The sequence below is a fragment of the Ylistrum balloti genome, unplaced genomic scaffold (genome assembly GCF_031769215.1).
Source record: "Ylistrum balloti isolate Yb309-2 unplaced genomic scaffold, AGI_CSIRO_Ybal_v1 Utg369752, whole genome shotgun sequence".
NCBI classification, from domain to species: domain Eukaryota; kingdom Metazoa; phylum Mollusca; class Bivalvia; order Pectinida; family Pectinidae; genus Ylistrum; species Ylistrum balloti.
In genome coordinates, this window is record NW_026781955.1 from 1104487 (window position 1) to 1126005 (window position 21519).

The 21519-nt window shown below is 37.3% G+C and overlaps 1 protein-coding gene across 1 annotated transcript in view; it reads left to right on the top strand.

Moving 5' to 3' along the window:
• The window catches only part of LOC132543315 (dual oxidase 2-like), a 40752-nt gene continuing 19233 nt past the window's right edge, over nucleotides 1-21519 (top strand). The window contains exons 1-9 of the mRNA XM_060206804.1: nucleotides 1-49; nucleotides 6625-6711; nucleotides 17456-17617; nucleotides 17777-17961; nucleotides 18505-18724; nucleotides 18894-19060; nucleotides 19743-19830; nucleotides 20237-20363; nucleotides 20539-20650. Of these exons, the coding sequence (XP_060062787.1) occupies nucleotides 1-49; nucleotides 6625-6711; nucleotides 17456-17617; nucleotides 17777-17961; nucleotides 18505-18724; nucleotides 18894-19060; nucleotides 19743-19830; nucleotides 20237-20363; nucleotides 20539-20650 (1197 nt within the window). The remainder of the gene's footprint in view (nucleotides 50-6624; nucleotides 6712-17455; nucleotides 17618-17776; nucleotides 17962-18504; nucleotides 18725-18893; nucleotides 19061-19742; nucleotides 19831-20236; nucleotides 20364-20538; nucleotides 20651-21519) is intronic.

The window sequence follows — 21519 nt, forward strand, 5'->3', positions numbered from 1 at the left end:
ATGGCAATGATAATACACTGGCTTTTAATTCTGCTTCTGCCGTTTGCATGTGAGTATCATTTTCATGATTAATATACACTAGAAATTTTAAGCCATTCTGGTTTCATTTTGTCATCTTGCAAAAGAAATTGACCATATATAGACGAATCGACTAAACAGGCCACTCGCGTCTTCTCTTCTCAATTTAAAAACATTTCAGACTTCAGAAAATAGGAAAATTTACCTTATATACCTTTTAAAAAACGAATTATAGTTTAAAGCCTACAGTGAGTGCGGTATGACGATATGCATATGTGGTATGTGTGTATGGCTTGACTTCACGCTTGGATCACCTGCTAGTAAAACAGCGTTTTTTCATGTTACAACTGCCATTTTATCCTGGATTAAAGCTCCAGCCAATATACAACTACCACCCCCATACACAATCGTCCATTTGTCGTACAGATGCCCTTCGTAATTTAACTTTTAGTGAAACTGCACAACATGTAGTATCGGTCTATTGTCTGCCATATAAAGCAATAGGAATTCACAGAATCGCAAAAATAGTTTAGTAATGCTGAAGAGTCGCTTTAATATTTTATAGGATAACAAACTAAATGTGTCTTGATTTAAACAAATGATGGCGGATTCACGTGTAGTGGTGGGGAATAAACTAGTGATTTAGCGAGTTGTGGTATCTCGTTAGTTGTTTAAGTGGGTTTGCTGTAACCCGCCAGTGTTGTTAGTGGATTTGTGGCATTAGCCAAGTATGTACTTTGATTTGTGGAAACATCCCTGTTGTTTAAGGTGATGTTTAGAAATCCACCAGTGGTTTTAGTTGATTTGTAAAACTTGCAAATAGTTTCTAGGTATTCGTGGTAACCCCCTCCTCTCATGAATTTGTGGTAACCCATCGACGGCTTTGTAGATTTGTGGTAACCATAAAATGTTGCTGATGGATTTATAGTAACTCTCCAGTGTTGTAAATGGATTTGTGGTAACCCTCAAGCGTTGTTCGGGGATTTGTGGTATCCTTAATGTGTTGTTCATAAATTTGAGGTAACCCTCAAGTGGTGTTCATGGATTCGTGGTATCCCTCAAGCCTTGTTTATGGATTTGTGGGGACCTACCAGTTATGTTAGTGAGGTAGTTGTTACCTGCTTGTGGAGGTTGTGGATTGGTGTAAACCCGACGGTTGTGTTTGTGGATTGCCGGTAAACTGCCAGTGGTTTTTATTGATTTTTTGTACATACAAGTGGTTTCAGTAGACTTTTTTGGTAACCTGTCGGTGGTTTATTTGATTTGTGGTAAGTCCTGATGGTTGTAAATGGATCTGTGGTTACCTGCAAGGGTTTTAGTCGATTTTGGTAATTCGCCAGTGGCACCGGAAGTTCGTCGCTGGATTGGTAATAAACGCTAGCAGTGTTTGTTTGTGGATTAGTGGTAAACCGCAAGTGGTTTTAGTTGGTTTTTGAAAACCAATGAGTGTTGTAAGTGCATTTGTGGCAACCAGCTAGTAGTGATTGTGGAGTTATGGTACCAGCAAGTTGTTTTGTGGATTTCTGGTAACCCGCCAATTGTTCTATTTTGATTTGTGAAGACCCATGAGTGTTGTTAATGGATTTGTGGTTGCCCGCTAGCAGTATTTGTGGATTTTTTATGGTTACCTACCAATGGATTTAGCCAAACGCCAAGGTGTTTATAGATTGGTTGTAACCTCCGAGTAGTTTTGGTTATTTTGTGGTCATCCGCCAGTGTTCAGTCCATGGAGATGTTGTAACCAGCCAGTGTTCAGTCCATGGAGATGTTGTAACCAGCCAGTGTTCAGTCCATGGAGATGTTGTAACCAGCCAGTGTTCAGTCCATGGATTTGTTGTAACCAGCCAGTGTTCAGTCCATGGAGATGTTGTAACCAGCCAGTGTTCAGTCCATGGAGATGTTGTAACCAGCCAGTGTTCAGTCCATGGAGATGTTGTAACCAGCCAGTGTTCAGTCCATGGAGATGTTGTAACCAGCCAGTGTTCAGTCCATGGAGATGTTGTAACCAGCCAGTGTTCAGTCCACGGAGATGTTGTAACCAGCCAGTGTTCAGTCCAGTGTTCATTCCATGGAGATGTTGTAACCAGCCAGTGTTCAGTCCATGGAGATGTTGTAACCAGCCAGTGTTCAGTCCACGGAGATGTTGTAACCAGCCAGTGTTCAGTCCATGGAGATGTTGTAACCAGCCAGTGTTCAGTCCATGGAGATGTTGTAACCAGCCAGTGTTCAGTCCATGGAGATGTTGTAACCAGCCAGTGTTCAGTCCATGGAGATGTTGTAACCAGCCAGTGTTCAGTCCATGGAGATGTTGTAACCAGCCAGTGTTCAGTCCATGGAGATGTTGTAACCAGCCAGTGTTCAGTCTATGGAGATGTTGTAACCAGCCAGTGTTCAGTCCATGGAGATGTTGTAACCAGCCAGTGTTCAGGAGATGTTGTAACCAGCCAGTGTTCAGTCCACGGAGATGTTGTAACCAGCCAGTGTTCAGTCCACGGAGATGTTGTAACCAGCCAGTGTTCATGTTGTAACCAGCCAGTGTTCAGTCCATGGAGATGTTGTAACCAGCCAGTGTTCAGTCCACGGAGATGTTGTAACCAGCCAGTGTTCAGTCCACGGAGATGTTGTAACCAGCCAGTGTTCAGTCCACGGAGATGTTGTAACCAGCCAGTGTTCAGTCCATGGAGATGTTGTAACCAGCCAGTGTTCAGTCCATGGAGATGTTGTAACCAGCCAGTGTTCAGTCCATGGAGATGTTGTAACCAGCCAGTGTTCAGTCCATGGAGATGTTGTAACCAGCCAGTGTTCAGTCCATGGAGATGTTGTAACCAGCCAGTGTTCAGTCCATGGAGATGTTGTAACCAGCCAGTGTTCAGTCCATGGATTTGTTGTAACCAGCCAGTGTTCAGTCCATGGATTTGTTGTAACCAGCCAGTGTTCAGTCCGTGGATTTGTGGTAATCGGTCATTGTTCAGTCAGTGGAATTGTGGTAACCGGTCATTGTTCAGTCCGTGGATTTGTGGTAACCTGCCATTTTTCAGACAGTGTATTTGTGATAAATCACCTGTATTCAGTTCGTGGATTGATGGTAACCTGCCACTGTTACTCAGTGGACATATGGTAACCCGCCATTGTGGTAACCTTTCTGTGGTTTTAGTGTATTTTTTTGGTATTTGTGAAGTTGTTGTTGGAACCCGATGCCTAGTCTTAATTATATCGGGTAGTAACACTATAATCTCGATTACACATACGTAACCGAATTTCTTGTATCACATAAAGTATAGCAAATGGACTGAAATATTAAGGATAATTAATTTGTCTTCTATTCCTACCTTCCTCACTTCATCTTCACACCTATTCAGATGACTTGTCTGTATGGTGCATATCATTCATAGCTGTCACGTATACTTTGTCATTTAAAGTATCAACAAACATGTACACCTATAACCATTTTCGCAACCAGGACGTATCGAAACATAAACTTATTTAAACTGTTTATATCTCTTATCAGAGATGACTGTGTAGCATCATCACGGATACACATTTTCCTGGAAATTCTAGATCTACTTCCTGTTTCAAGATGTACTTTCGGTTGTGTATCACATATTAGGGTATAACGTCAATGATGAGCTGTTGATAATTACATAATCTTATCGTCGACCTTTGATGTATTCTCCTCGTGTTAGAGGGACTAAATGGTTAGATTTTCATTTCTATTACTGATAAAAAAAAGCATTATGATATCTTAATATCTGTTAAAATATGTGTACTATCTGTAAATTACAATATTTAAAAGTTTAAACAACCATTTTAATAAAAGCGTCAATAAATCAAAATAAAATAGGAGCGACCCAATAGTAATTGATAATCAATAGTTCGGAAAGTGTAAACAATGTCTTTACGCCTGCGCGATGCGAAATTTTTAGCAATCATAACAAAGATTGCGGATTCCAAATCGAAGAGGTCCTTAATCTCACTAAAGTGATAGTACTAGGAAAGACATGAAAATAATTTGTGATTTGAAATGTGCGAAGATAACGGAAATAAATAAAGTGTGACGGGTGTTCCTAGAGATCATACAAGTCATGCATTTTCAAATAAATCACTTATTCGTGACTAGTGTTTACAAATTCCTCGAATTCCATTTTCGGCGGGTTAAAACGATGTTCCGAAAGGTCACGTGATGAACTCTCCGATAAAAACAGACACAACAGCGAGTGTTAACCAGCGATAGTTTGAAGTGGATAATCTGTATCAATTGTTCTCAAAAAGTGTAATTTTGTAAATAGTCTCATTTTAAATATAAGAACGGTTGCCCGAAATCAAACGCATGGAAAAAATAATGAAATCCAACCATTTAGTCCCTTTAAGTGATAAAATATGATCAAAAAGGGGAAAAATAAATAATAAAATAAAAGGTGGAAACAACGAGATAAGATGGAAATGTAATAAAAATGATACTGTTTTAAACCTGTTTTCTCCGCTTCCCTGATTTTTCGTTTCAGAAATTTAAGACTTTAGAGGGATTTTTTTTAACAAAACCACATTGCTACAATTAGTATAAATGTCGGAGCTCACAGAAAAATTATTTTGTAATTGTAAAAACAAGGGGTTTGATATATTCATGAGTTTCGATATATGGGACAAAAGATATTTTTGGAATCTTAAACTATCAATCTTAATTATTAAGACAACGAGTTTAACTTAAAGTGAACTACTTCCGTGTTGAAGGAATTGATATTCATTGTTAGTACTCTTCACGCATCACATCTTGCACGGGCACCATAGGTAATGGTGTCAAAGTGCATTCGTCCATAAATTGTGTGCTTTTTCGTTAAATTTTATAATGTAAAATATCACAGCCGACAATCACTTCCTCAATCGCCTACAGTCCTATTTAATGACGCATGTGTTTATTTCTTTCACTAGAATACAACTACATAGTTGTACAGGTTCTGTAGAATACTTTTGTTCTACTCTACAATGGTAGCACATACCAAAAAGGTACCTATTATGTGTAATCTGATATTGTCCACATTTGTATAGTAACTATATAAGTTATATGTATTTTAAAAAAAAATTGTTGAGTATTCCTGGCATCAAGATATGCCCTATATCACAATCTGTCTATTGCTAAACCCTAGTATAAACACAGAAAACGTTTAACCCCTGTTAAAAATGCGGGGAGAATCCAACATCTCTACTGATATTGTATGAGTTTCTTTCTTAAATTTTGAAAAAAAAATCTAAAAGTTTTGTCTGATATCATTTCAAACCAATAATGATTTTTCAAACATAAACTTTATGAGTGGAATTTGCAACCTTCCTTGTGTGTATATTTATGCATAAAATACTGCACCATTGTATAAAATGGAATCGATTATCCTAAACATTTTGGAACAGCTGGTAAAATGAGGTATCTTGTGAAAAAGTAGTAAATGTAAAATAAAGGTCACTGGGGAAAAAGCCTCTAGAGGTTTGTTTTTGTGCATGTACATAACACACGATACATTTAATTAGAGATATGATCATCTTGTTTGTTTAGATGGTATACGTTGGTTATCAATATATAAACGTATGCAGCAGCTATGTTCCTGGTTGAAGATATCGGATACAGAAGAAGATATCACTTCCTGTTGTGTTACCGCAATGCACTCTGGGAGGGGTTGGTTACCGGTATAAAGCTTCGCTAGATCAGAAATTGTGTTGTGACCTCTGCTTAATTAGGGTGACATCCGGGTACAACCCATATTGACTGATGACGTCAACCTGGACATGGTTTTACAGCCGACATTTTGCTTTAGAAGTGAGAGGACTTTCTTTCCGCTAATCTTAATATGAGTAACTGTTAAAAAGCCAGATGCTTGTCATTTTTGTCATTTGCCAAAATACAGTTTAAACTTTAAAGATTCCGACCATGTAGTTTCTACATATGAAATAAATTACCAGATATTTAGGTAACAATAAGTTTATTCTTAACACAAGTTTCTTATCTTTACTCAGATAATTCTTTGATCTCTATAATAAAATCACTTTCTTCGACAGGAGTCTTCAGAAAAGTAATTTTGTTACTATGAATATTTGCCTTAATTTTTTTTATACGTTATTCAAATAGAACCAGATTTCTCTGTTGGTCTTGTTTTCGCAACGTTTTAAACCGAGACGATCGGTGCCAGTGGGCGACCTTGGAACTTATCCATGTAAAACGAAACGGAAGTTATATTATACACGTACATCAAGGTGCATTTTCAAGTCCGATCTACTTTTTTTTACCGTGTGTTAACGCAATATAATGTTCTACATTTAACGGAACAACACTCATTTTTACATTTCCTCATATATATAGTGTACAACGGTATAGGATATATTAACCGTATTGATATAACAGGTATTGATTTTTTTCTTTATTGGTAAAAATATTAACTTTTATGATATGAAAAAAATGAAAATCATTAAGATTAATTTCCTTTTCATACTTTCTTGGTATCGTATCATACCAGTTCTAATAATATTGAAGCATCTGGCATTTAGCTGTTACTGGAAGCGTTGAATGAGCACAACCAGAAGTTGTTTTTTCTCTCTCTCTCTTTTTTTTTTTTTTTTTTACAGGGTGCCAATCTGAACACGAAGAGATCGAGTACAGTCCACAGGATGGCTGGTACAACAATCCCGTACATATAGATTGGGGCGCTATCGGTGAGTATTCTCTAATATTCAAATCTTAAGAAAATTAACTCCGAATATTGCCGGAAATTCCCTCGTGATATTTCGATAGGTTAATTTTCAAGTTTCTGCTTCTTCTGTCGACAAGGTCTCTGAGTAGTCGAAATTATGACAATGACTGGATTTGTCCCGTTACTGCGCGTGTAAGTATTATATACCTATCGAACTTTATTGCGAATTATTATAACACTTTTTACAACTGCCGGGTTCGTTTCGGAAACCTGAGTCACGATTCTCGTGACAATTAAAATCTGTACCCTTCATTTTTATCTAATCAACGAAACACTTCTCATTTTTATGTAAATAAGAACTCAAGGTAACATGTCAATGGACCTACTTTAAATTAATGTTTAAAAGGATTCACAATGCTGTGATTCATGCGAATAAGACGATCATACGTATGTCGGAAAGGCATTCGTTAGCAAGTCATATCCGGATATTTTTATCTTTTCTACTCAATTTTCGGTTTACAGCGCTTTTTGAAAATGTGAACCGTCACAAAATACTTCGAAAACGATGCCCTAAGATGAAAAATTGTGAGAGATAAGATTTCGATAAGAACTATGAAACGCCTTTCACAGCAATGATTTCACTAATATCCGTCAGCGATAAAAATATTGTATAAATAGCTGACTGGATCCATCAAACATCGTATCGTATTGTTTATATATACGTTGTTATGTTAATACTTAAGCGAATCTGAACTTTTGAACTATTGATTAAGTATTTGATCCGCCATTGACAAACAGAATTCGGAACAAAAGACGAAAATAAATTGATATGAACAAATAAGTGTTAAAAAGATCCAAAGTAATACCGATAAAAAAATCTTGATTTGCAATTCAAATACTGATTGTTATAAAACAACCAGGAAGTGTTTTATTTACTTTGTCACAGAGTTCATGGGTTTGGCGTTATCGCGTTGTTTTATGTACACAACACGATAGCACTGTTTAAAGGATTAAAGTGTAACCGCAAGTTGAGTTAAATACCATTTGAGTGAGGCAGTGAATGATGGAAATAGTTTGAATGTTTAGTGTTTCAAGAAATGAATATAATTTGGCGCGTTTCAGTGAGTGATCAGTCGCACAATTATTATGACGTTGACGTTCAATTTCTACTAGAGTTGTCGTTAATTAACAGTCACAATACACCTCTGTAAATATCATTCTTAACAAACTAATGAAGGGCACAAGTGTAGACTGTTTTGTTTGCCATCGGGCAGCGTAAAAAACATTTGATTTTTTTTAGATGTTTGCGTATCACTAATATTGTAGTCTAACAGTACATCATTGTGTTATCAAGAACATGTCGGTAGTGGAAAAATGAAAGTACAAAGTGTAAACGCGACAGTTGGTGTCTGTTACTCAAGTTACACCTTCCGTGAAATCATTAACATTTATAACCATATAAACTTATTTTCAAGATGAAAAAACATCTATTTGCAAAACTGATAATACCCAAATAACAAAACAGAGAAAAAAATGATGAAATTCTTTATCATTGGACACAAATACGTTTTTCAAGAATCTTGAAATGGCATGAACCGTATTCAAGGGTGTTATTGGGGTACCGCGGCACACTATGGCAGATATTGTTTGATTTTATGTATGCTTATGTATATGTTATGACGTCATAATAGTGGTCGGCGTTGTACACCTGGTACTTGGCAATCTCAGAGTTGTCATTCCTTAACAGAACCATCACATGTTTGTAAACAGCTCAAAGACTACTAAAATTAACGGTCAGGGTCAATTTCTATGTCATGCAAATTATATCGGCATCATTGACATTATCAACAAAAGACTCAACATTTGTGCCTTTGAGAGGTTTAATGCCTATATCGTAGCCAAATTATATACAGTTATCACTGATATCACAGTTCTGAGGAGACCCCTTCGGTAGCTGAAAAGTGAAAGTAGGAGACCTGATTGATAAGTTGTGAGCCTCTTATTGCAGAAGGTAAGCAGTAACGTCCTTTTTACCCCACAGCCCGAAAGGATGTGGGGTATTGCGATCACGCACGGCGTCCGTCCGTCTGTCTGTCTGTCCGTCCACAATTGCATACCGCTTATTATCTCAAAAACTACATCACCGGTCATCACCATTTTCACTGGGGATGTTGGGCCTCTGGACCTACACAACCCATTCTTGAGATAACTTTCCACTCACCCCAAACACACATTTCCAACTTTATAATAAGGCTGTGGTGTATTGCTCGCGTTTGCGGAGCTATTTTTTTAGCGCTTCTATTCCCTGACTATTTAAGGCTGTGTACCCGAAGACTGGTGTCATTTGGTCAATTTAAACTGAACAAAATAAGTTAAGGATCATAAACTTGAAACAGTGCAGTTTTACATACAAATAATAATATGATTATATTTTAAATTTTAATGACAGAACATTCATTTTAGTCTTTAATTACACAAAACAAATTCATTTGTGGTAATTGCTACCAAGAGCAGATAACCCTGAGTAACAGCACCCTTGAAATCAAAGTGTAAGAGGAAGTAGAGCAAGTTAATCATGTAGACAAGGAAAACTCATCGAACTGCAATTGGCAGTTTAATAGGCAGTATGACCTCCGTTGACATCAATAACTGCCCTGCAACGTCTGCACATGCTCCTTATTAGTCGTCGGTGGCTGATCTGTGGGATGCGCTGCCATTCCTCTTGCAGAGCAATCATAAGCTGTTGGCGGTTCTGTGGCGGATTAGGTCGAGCTGAAACCCGGCGTTGCAAGGTGTCCCAAGCATGCTCGATAGGGTTCAGATCAGGAGAACGACTTGGCCAGTCCATGCGAACGATTGCTTCACGTTGAAGATAGTCGTTGACCACACGAGCACGGTGAGGACGAGCATTATCATCCATCAGAATAAAATCATGGCCAACAACTCCTGCAATGGGCCTTACTATAGGGTGTAGAATCTCGTCCCTGTATCGAACAGCTGTTAAAGATCCATTGTCTATGATGTAGAGGTCTGTATGGAAGTCAACACTGATCCCTGCCCAAACCATCACTGACCCACCACCAAAGCGATCATGCTGGACAACACAGCAGTCTGCATAGCGCTCTCCTTGGGTTCTCCATACCCTCCTCCTACCGTCATGGAAGTCAACACAAAACCTAGACTCATCTGTGAACATAACATTTCTCCATTGACGTAATTGCCAATTCAAATGATGAGTGGCCCATTGATGTCTGGATTGTCGATGACCTCTGGATCAAATTGGTGGGACTGCTGGTCTTCTAGCTCGTAAATTAGAGGCATGGAGTCTGTTTCTGATTGTCTGGGATGAAATCCTTAGATTTGTAGCACGCTGAAACTGAAGATTCAAGACAGGAGCACTCAAAAACCGCTGACGTCGTGCCGTGATGCAAATGAATCTGTCCTGTCGGGCTGTCGTACAGCGTGGTCGTCCAGATCTGGGGCGTTGACGGACGTTATTTGTCTGTTGATAGCGATTCCATAGCCTACTAATCACGCTCTGAGAAACATGAAGCTGTGCCGCCACATTTCGTTGAGTTTGACCAGCTTGAAGGAGCCCTATAGCTCGCGCGGCTTCCATATCATTTAAATGTCTTCGCATGATTAGTTTTTCAAGTTTTCGTTACAAATTGATTAAATGTTTCCAAATTCAACTTTTTTTAGCTTAGAAGTAACAGAATCAAAACCTGCAAGATTCCTCTGTAGTAATAGACCAGTCAGTTTTTCACACCACCATAGTTAACTAGAGCGGAACGGCAAGACCTTCAGATGCACATGCTTTCACCTTTGACATGACTTTAGGTACATATTGGAGAAACTACGAGTGCAATTACCGGCAATACATGATTTGAATTTTTAAAGATATTATGGTCACAATTTATGATCCTTAACTTATTTTGTCCAGTATATATCGAAGAGGTGACACTCTTGCAAAGCGGACAAAATCGCTGAAAGAGCAGTGATTCAATATTTGCATGAGAAAGGCCTAGCCCCCAAGGATATCCATACTGATATAGTAGTAACACTAGGGAATGATGCCCCTTCATATGTTGCAGTAAAATGATGGGTGGCAGAGTTTAAGCATTACAGGTAGAGCCTTGGGGATGACGCCCGTCCTGGAAGGCCTTTCACTGTCAATAAACTCCATAATATTGCTTTGGCTGATAGGCGGGTTACAGAGAGATATATAGCCAGTACAATTGGAAATTTCACATAAAAGACTACTTTCCATTCTTACGGAAGATCTTGCGATGAGAAAGCTCTCAGCCCTTTCGGTACCAAGAATTCTGACAGTTGATTAGGAGCACACCAAGCGGACTTTGTCGCATACTAATCTGAACCTTTTAGAGGGAGATCCCCCTAACTTTCTGCAGAGGTTTGTAACTATGGATGAAACGTAGATCCATCATGTCACCCAAGAGGGCAAACACCTGTCCAAACAACGAGGCACTCTGGTTAACCCCGCCAAAGAAGGCAAAGACTGTCCCATCAGCTGGAAAGGTTATGGCCTCGGTTTTCTGGGATGCTGATGGCTTTCTGAAGGATTAACTACAATCAGTGGCACATATTATGCATAACTTTTTAAAACTTTGGTTTCAAAAGTGTATAGATACTGAAGGGAATTATGTTGAAAAATAATGCATTATGCCAATAATCAAACCTTTAATCTGGGGCTCACAACAGTGTAAATACGACGGTTGCAGACTGTTTATTCAAGTTAATTTTCCGCGATATAACCCATACTGTTTATAACCACATAAACTATTTAGTCATTTTCCAGACGAACAAACGTCTACTTCTTAATAATCTTAAAAGTTTAAGGAGGTATTATTGGGGTATCGCAATGCACTTTGGGATATATTGCAAGTGTATATGTTGTGACGTCATGATATTGGTTGGTAGTAGATACGCCGGGTATCGAAAGGAATAGAGAAAATTTAATTCGCGACAATTTCATGTATGTCAAATCAAATTTTGAAGTAAGTCAAACAAATTTAGGAAAGCGAATATGCTGTCATAGTACTTTCCATTTGCACTAGCCTCAGGTAGTGAGGAGCACCTATGCTTTACGTCTTTCCACTTCCGCAAGATTTTTTTCAATTTCTGTTGTGTAGACGAAATGTCTCATATATGTTACAGGTATTAAAATCCACTTTTATAAATTGAGGTCAAACATAAATGTGTAACAGAGGTCATTATTTATTTCAAGGCCAAGTTGTCTCTAGCTGAGTGGTATATTGCGGCTAATATTATACCAGGGTTACATACTCCCTCCTCCAGGAAATAACTCGTCCTCGAGTTTCCAGGGGATACAGCGATGCTGGTGGGGCATGGCTAAGTACTATTCGCGGGTCCTTACGTGGGCGCCAATGTAACACAGGTCATTATTTATTTCAAGACCTCCGCTAGCAATCGAACCTGGAACCACTGGCTTACTAGTCTGACGCTCAACCAATCGGGCTAAAGAGAAGTTCTCTCTAGCCGAATGGTATATTACGGCTAGTATTTTACCAGGGTTACAAATGTGCCACATTCCAAAAACCAGTGACAAATCACTTAATTATATGTTTCATAAACTACAAGGTCAAAAGACTATATGTATCGAGCACCTGTTGTGTTTTTAGTATCTTTCTTTGGTCTCTTAAAATTTGAATTGGGTAGGTTGATGCTCGAATGATTTTCAGTCTTCACTTAACTTTTAGTTTTTATCTATGTATTGAGATATATATTGCCCTGGTACACCCCATAAATTCCGCGTAATTCTCTCAACACCTCATTTAGCTATGAGCAAATTATTATATATTGACACAGTTCAATGATTCTCGTTGTTGTCTCTTCAGTTTGTCTGAATTTCTTTTTTAACATTCCGACAACCAGTGTTACTGGCAGAGAGTGATAACCTACTTACATATTTTGTATTAAACTTCAGTTTTATTGCTCGCGAAATGATCTTTTCAACAAAGCACTCAAAACCATGATTAAGATAACAAAAATTCAATTTCTGTTTAAAACACATCCCCACTAAAAGTATATGTCACTTACTGTTTCAATAAAGATGGTTGCAGGATAGTTTAAGCGGTAGAGCGTTGACCCGAGCTACCACTGATGAAGATCCGGGGCGGTTTGTGTTTCATTCCTTCATTCATTATTTAACTGTGTTTTACAACACATCGGAGAGAACGTGACAGCCAAGTGGAGTAATGGTTGTGTCTTTGAGAAAGACACTTCATTTCAATTACTCTGGATAGAATGCGACGGGACTTCCATATGTGTTTCAGCGAGGTAGTGACCAGTTACTATTTCTCGAAGTTTTCATGTGTTAGTCCATTCCCTAACAATTATTTCCACAAGAGACGAATTTATGTATTGAAATATGACTTTTCCCCCTAGCTCAGTGACCACAACCTTGTTCCAATTTTCTGATCTGAGACCAACATACAATGTTTGTACATTGTCACATTCTTTCACCCTGCTCATTCGTGACGGAGTGTCTCATTACACAGAATTGATTTTCATGTTCACATGCTAAAGGAAAGAATGAACTAGATGCAATAATACATGTACCAGCTATTCTCATAACACTTCGAATTAAATTTCATAGAAAACAAACCTAAAAGTTTATTCTTCCGTTAAAAAATACAACGACCTTTGTGATCCCGTTTTAAGGTATATGGGAATCCCTCTCGGTGTTCAGGTTCATGCGGGAAGACACTTTCCCCGGAAAATATGTAATGTTATATGAGGCAATGGACGAAGTTATGAAAAACTTTTTCTGTAAGGAAAAGAAAGAAAGAAATATGTTTTAATGTAGTTTCAATCAGAATATATATTCATCGAAGTCACATAGGAAAGGAACTCTACTTTTATAACGTAGAAAAAGTTAATATCCCATCCATGTAGGAGCAAACTTCACCGTCCATAATTATCCCCACGTAAATCTATATACGAAATGTGCATAGACATTAAGTTTTGCCTAATTATAATTTATGTACTTGATTTGATTTTTCGATATGGGTTTTAGTCATTATTTGCCTTCAAAATTGTTTGTATCACCGTTTATATAGGATATACTTGAATGGTCCCGGCATTCCCTTAATAGGCATGACACAGACTTCATTTCATTGTTGATGTTCAAGAAACCATCGTAACAATCATACGATTTCGTGACAAACACTAAATGGGCGTAACCTGTGTGTAATGAACACCATACCCAGCACTGATTACAGGGGACTGCTTACTAACACTCTCACAATGTGTTGTATACGCTCCATCCTCAATACGAGCGACAGTGTTTGACTAAAACTTCCTTCATTGTCTCCAGTCAAAAGTATCTTTGTCCGTTTTTCCATGTATTTTTTTACCGAACTCAATACTGCGGAGGCTGTGTAATTCGGGGGTTCATATTTTTGCAACACAACTGCCGTACATTGCATTTTCCACATATATACTTTAATGAATAATAGTTTACACATTCACTTTATTTCTTAAACATTAATTTTCGCGAATTTCTTCCAAAATGGTGGAAAGCAGAACCCTTCGAAAAAAGAATGTGAAAATCTTGACAGTACTGTATGTTGCCCTCGCTATATGATTTCGTTGCGGTGTGGATGAACTAGTCAGTAGAAGTAGTGTTACAAAATATATTGAAAGGGAGGCGCTGATTCATATTAATCTGAGCGTGAAAGTAATGCGAGTACTTCCAGAGGGTTACACTTGTAACACAAGCCTCTAGTCGCCACGGTTTCACTCACTCCTATTAAAGTATGCTATTTCGGCTCGTTGTTTGATGCAAGTTAACTATTGTGAATAGCTGCGCATAGTAAGGAAATATCTAAGCCATATATACACCGACAGGGTTGATATCCTTTCCCCCATAACAATACACAATCATTATGGGTATACCTACATGTAAACGAGGTTGAAATGTCTGGTCTTGAGAAAGTGTGCTAACACCTACGTAAACTATTATAAGTAACTTCAGGATCTGTTCTTCATCCCAGGATCTTGCACCTGGGCCTCGAAATGAGAACGGCTAAGATCTCCACCCTATTACAATATATTCTATAACTGGATGTAAAACGTCGTGCCGTGTAGTTTATTATTATCTGATAGAATTAATTTTTAACGTTGAGTATGAAGTCTTAATCCATGGTAAATCAACGTTTTGATACTGGTAGTGAATAAGGATATAAAGAAAGGCTTCATGGTGTTATAGACGAAAATGGATATTGACCAGACCAACTTGAACGTTAGTTTAACAAGGAAATAAGTCATTGTTTTACAATGTTCAGCTATATCAAGTGTTATAGAAAAGGGTTGCTAGACCATTTCTATCGAATGACGCACAGGACGGCAAGCGGGGGCTGAGCTTACTCCATTTCGAGTTCTACCCTGTACTTGTTTTAACGCATCACTGGTTTAAGGAAGTTGATAACAAAAGAACTATACATTTAGGTAAATAAACCCATACTCCTGTCAAGTAGCACACTACATGACTTCATCTAACATCATATATGTCGTAATGTGACACTGAAAGTTCATGTTGACCCATGGCATCACACATGTTGTCTCATGACATCACACATTGTCACATGGAATCAAACAAGTTGTCTCATTGCATCACACATGATGTCTCATGGCATAACGCATGTTGTCTCATGGCATCACACATGTTGACAAATGACATCACACATGTTGGCAAATGCCATCACACATTGTCACATGGAATCATATAAGTTGTCTCATAGCATCACACGTGATGTCTCATGGCATAACGCATGTTGTCTCATGGCATCACACATGTTGACAAATGACAACACACATGTTGTCTCATGACATCACACATGTTGACAAATGACAACACACATGTTGTCTCATTCTTATTATAATTACAATCTTAACGGCCCGTCAACACATAAAAGGCCATTAGGACCATCAACTGTTAAAACACACAGCGATCTAAAAAAGGAAATAACATCAAACAAAATAAAAGGTAAAAGACAAATGCTAAAAATCTTAAATAGTTATATTATCACAAAATATTTAAATAGTAAGTTATAGTCTGTAATATAGACTTGTAACGTTACGATAAAAAAGTTCGCGGTCAATGCATTCCAGTGAAAATGTTTCGCGGTGAATAGCTTATTACATCCTATCCACCGAGGATCAGCTTCGCCTTTCAACATATAGGAATGTTTAAGGTCTGTATGGCCCATCCGAAGACGGGCATGGACAACTTCGTCTCGTTGATTGTCTTTCTAGCATGGAGACCATTCACCGATAATAGGTTTCAAGGAATGCAATTTATTATCGGTATATAGATTCCATTCCTCCTGCCACTGAGCTGTTCAAAAATGTTTGATAAATGGTTTGAAATAAGTAAAATGAAGTTTAAACCAACAGGTGGTAGCGATAAAGCTTCCTTTGCGGCGCGGTCTGCTTTTTTATTGTCTGGTATTAGCATGTGCACAGAAACCCAGCAAAAAGCAATTAAAGGCAAGTTCATGATACAGTATTAATGTATAACGAATGAAAACATCATCGATATTTCTTTTGCTAAAACTTTGTAGTACAGAAAGAGAGACTGAAGAGATAACAGCTCTCTTTACTTTATTGTTTGAATATGTTAAAGGGCAAGGTAGGTAGCTTGCGCTTCCGCCGAGAATATTGAGGCGTTGTTCAGTAGCTGACATCCATCGTTGACTTTAACTATTTAACCATTTCATGAAGTGGAAAGTCAATTCAGGTGAATGAAAGAGTCAGGATGGAATTTCTATCGTTCCTAACAAACAAACAAACAAAAAAAACAGCTATTTTATTTGACTCAATCATCAATGCAATGTTTACCTATATGAAACATCTATATTGAATTTGAAAAGAAAACGAACAGAAAAGTACTAATACTGACCAGTAATGGAAATACTTGTGACGTATTATAGACCTAATCTTTTGTAAATATTAGCACTTAATATAAAGATTCCCTAGAAATTATCTTTAAGAGCAGTTTCCTCATTGGGCTGTATTAGATAATTTCTAATATTTGACCCTTGTATTTGTTTCCGCGTAAATGTAAATAAAACGTTTTCCTTATGCAAGATTTGTAGATGTGATATTCTTATTAAGATTTATAGCTATGGGTTTTTTATGGTCAAGGTTTATAGATAATTGAGTTTTAATAACTGAAACACGTTTTCCCTTAGGTATCGTATTAAATATATACAGTTACGTAATTGCTTTTTAATTCTGTACAGTTACCTAGTTACTTTAATTGCCCGCAGTTATCTGGATTAAGTTTGATATATACTTATGCTATGAAGATGTGTATTGATGGGACAAACAGATTACTTTCAAAGTTTTTTTCCCAGGGCTAAATTAAAATTGCACAAAATCGATTCCTAAAAACGTTCATTGATAAAATGATTGATCTGCCATTGCACCACTTCAGTTAAAGTTTTTGTAAAATCGTGGAAATTTGAATTATCAAAAATTAGATCAGAAATTAACCAGTGATTTCTATAAACAGAAATGTTTCAGTTTACACGGAAAAGCCTTATTGTCGGCATCACATCCTCTTAGTAACAATGTTTACTGAAGAACTTTTCACGCTAGGCTGGCTTTGCCGGGTATTATTTATGCCAACACTCTAAAATTACTGTACACGTCATCATCTTGTCGTGTATGTCTATATTAGATCCAACGATTCGAATTATTTTTCATCTTTTTTATAGATGGACAATTGATACGAAGGTCATCCCCCGTCTACGCTGATGGGGTATACCACATGGCAGGACAAAGCAGACCAAATCCGTTCGACATCAGTCGCATAGCCCACAGCGGTGCCGCTGGACTCCCATCGTTGAGGGGACGAAACGCAATGTTGGTGTACTTCGGTAAGTCAATTTGACAAACAGTCGATATTTTTTTCTTTAATGATGAGTTGTTATACTTAAAGATATGATTTTATGTAATCATCATTTCCATATTTCTGTTTAATGATATTCATAATTCCTAATTTCGATATCTGCTATGGTCTTCGCGCTTACCAATAGGCCAACAGGTTGTCGAAGAGGTTCTTGATTCTCAGCGACCCGGATGTCCTCGGGAGTTTGAGAATGTGCCTATCCCTAAAGACCATCCGTTTAACCCGGAAGGGAAGGACAACCTCGCCATGCCATTTCTAAGGACCAGATATGATGCTAGTACGGGGTATTCCCCTAACAACCCACGACAACAGGTAACTACATGTATATGTATTGGTCAAACACCTCCAGTGTTTTACACCATCATCTCCAAATAGGAATAGAAAAGAATCTTTTGCAGAATGGCGTTTTTTTTTATTAAAAAAGGAAAATTAATTATACATTTATGTTGTCGTTGTTTTTCAAACACATATATGTTGATAAGTTATGTTTTTGCTTAGTTAGTTTTTGTGCAATTGACGAAGATGAAGCAGAAAACGCTAATTTACACTTCTGAATCATCTGGTCTTATTTTTCTTGTACTTTTTTATGGATCTCCGTATAAATCTTAAATGGGGGCCACACGCAGTAGGACTTCTTTATCGGGGTCAGTGGAGACATGCGGTTTTCTTTAAAGAATACAGTGTCAACGTTAACGATATTCGAGCTACATGGTTATTTCTTTACTTGAAACGACTTATGTATTTCTCATATTGATTTAATTTCAACGGCATATGTATTTAGCCATTTGACTCCATCTTCGAAAATAGAATTTCTCAAAAATATGATATTTATAGCATATTGTTCTTTTGAATTAGCTAAATGAGATCACGCCATATATAGATGGTACGTTGATCTATGGACCTGCTAGAGCATGGACAGATGCTATCAGATCTTTTAAAGATGGTAAACTGAAAGCAAGAGATCCAAACGCACCGATAAAGGACAGTTTTCCAGCTGAGAACACCATCCGACTTCCATTTGCTAACCCTCCAGCACCTCGACAGCACATACTGCGACCTGTGTCTAGATTTCTAGGTGTGTAAAGTTAAGATTAATTTTATTGTTAAACTTCATTCTAGAGTAAAACGCAACGTATGGAATGAGTGTCGTGTCTTCTTATATGTGTTTCAATTTTCTTTAAAATTTCATTTTTACTTTTTTTGTTCTTTGATGTCACCAGTCACCAGATGAATTTTTGTTTCAGCTATCGGTAACCCAAGAGGTAACGAAAATCCAATGCTGTTGACATTTGCAATACTCTTCTTCCGCTGGCACAACAAGATAGCCGAGGACCTGAAAAATGCGCATCCTTCTTGGGAGGACGAAGCCTTGTTCGAAGAGGCCCGGAAACTAGTCATAGCACACCATCAGGTAAGGAAAAAAGAAACTGACAGTAGCATACCATCAAATAAAGCGGTTAGAAGGAGCAGAATCTGGTCATAACACACAATCAGGTTAGTAGATTGATAACTGGTCAAAATAAACCATTAGGTAAGGAGACACAGAGAAACAAAATGAGGTAAGGAGTTATGTAAATGGTCATATCATGAGTGATCGTATAAAGCAGTAAAAGCACACATTGATATCGCACCATCTGGTCTGGTCGATATTGAACTATTTTCAACAAAAACAAAAAGTGTCAAAAGTTGAAATTAAGATTCCTTTTCTAATGGATAATATGTGTAGGAGAAGTATTGCAAAAATAAATCTGACACTTTTGGTAATCTTTTTGGAATAACGGACTTCGATAATTACGTGGCGTAATGACACTCCAATGTTTTGGATCACGTGGATGTTGATTTCCGATCTTTGTTAGAGGAAGACTATTCTTGCTTAGAATTGTGATATTTCTTATGATGTAGCCTTTGGACCACTTGCAAATGGTACATTTTTTTTTTTGAATGTTAAGTGGTTTCTAATGTTGCTTCATTTTGCTGAAATGATTCGGCCAACCGTGATCAGAAATGATGTAATCACGCCATATTGATGAAACCATCATGTAGGATATTGTTTTCAATGACGCATTAATGGTCCTGTATTGGTATCTTTATAGAATATAGTGATGTACCAGTGGCTACCGTTATGGTTGGAGATTTCAGATGTCGGCACACCTCTACAGATACCACCGTATAACTCGAATGGTATGTAAGACAGAAACTATGCTGATATGAGAGAGGTATAGAAAGGTAGAAATGGGAGATGATTTTCTTGTATCAGGAAAGTGAAAGGAGGAAAGTTACATGTATACAGGTATGAGAGAAGTATTGAAATGTAGAAATGAAATGGAGAATGAGATAAGTGCAGTACAAGGAGGAATATTATTTCAACTAGATATGTTTTTATAGCCTTTCAATAGCGTAATGTCGTTTTCACTGACTGTCATAATGTCGTTTGGTACTTGTAACTTCTTAAAGTTCCTTTTATAAATTCGTTGGGGTAAGACATGTCGGTGAACATAGGATCCGGAATAAAACAAAGGTGACTTGCATTATACTACAACTAATATTTTTAAGTTGGTCAATGATCATTATTCTTTTTTTTTTCAAGTCTGTACTACCGGATTTTGCGGTTTCAATGGTTACAGTTCTGAAATACATCCAGGTATTACGCAAGAATTTCAAACAGCCGCCATGAGATTTGGACATACCTTGGTGACACCTGGACTCTGGTTAAGGTAAGTTTATTAATCTTTTACATCACCAAGATTTCGAATATTTCTAGTGCTGAAATGTTAAATCACACAAGTCATGATGTAAGACAGATCACACGAAACGAAGAAGCTATCTGAAACACAGAAGGATATCTTGAGATTTTATGAAAATGATTGGGAATTTGATATGCGTTTGCAGAGGACCCCTCCAGAATGGAGATTGTAACTGGAAACCCGTCAAAGTAAACATACAAGGACAACCTGACGAGGTTCACGCTCTTCGTTTGTGTAACGCATATTGGAACTCTCAGGTAAGGTAGATTTCATCTTAAAATGATAATGACTTCCTGATTCTCACTCCCACATCTGTACACATCGTGACGGGAAAGTATTGGTACAACTGCTTTACACACCTACATAGACTGTTTAGACTGTGAAATATAAGTAGAAGAAAACCACAAGCAAAAGAAAAATGGAAATAAAATGAAATGAAAATGAATAATAGAAAAAAAATCCTTTACGAATAGTCTAGCGGTCAACTGATGATGAATTTTAATTGGTTCATAAGATGGGATAATATGTCGTGATGTGGATACAGCTGTATAATATATAGTAATTAAACATAAGTGAATGTTTACAAACCATCCTGAACCTTGTTGAGTGCTGTTTTTTAGGTTCAGGTTGAAATTAGCCAAATAAGTAATTGTATGGGTTTTCTTTTGTCTCTACATTGGACCATTTTGTCGAATCATCTGTAAAGCATGCACAAAACAAATGAAGTGATTTATTAGCTCAATTGATTTATTATTTCCGATACAAAATGTTTACTACATTTCAAATAACTTGCATCTAAATCTGTCTTTACACTCTTTTCTTTCATTTTCATTTTATTTTATTACTTAATCACCATAAATGATATATATATGTATGAGTGTATGTATGTTATTATGTGTTTTCAGTGATTTTATTAAATCTTTTCTAATACTCTTGTTTTATAACGAAAGAAATGCTTTGAAAAGATTCAGATTTTTTTTTTACATTTCTCTTGATCACTTTAGATTTTGCTCTTTCGCCGCCAAGGTTTCAAAATTTAGGCCCTTTACATCACTGATGAGTTCTAGAAAGACGGAACATCTGTATGATGCAGTTTAATTGATTATTTGGCTTTACTGTTTTGTAT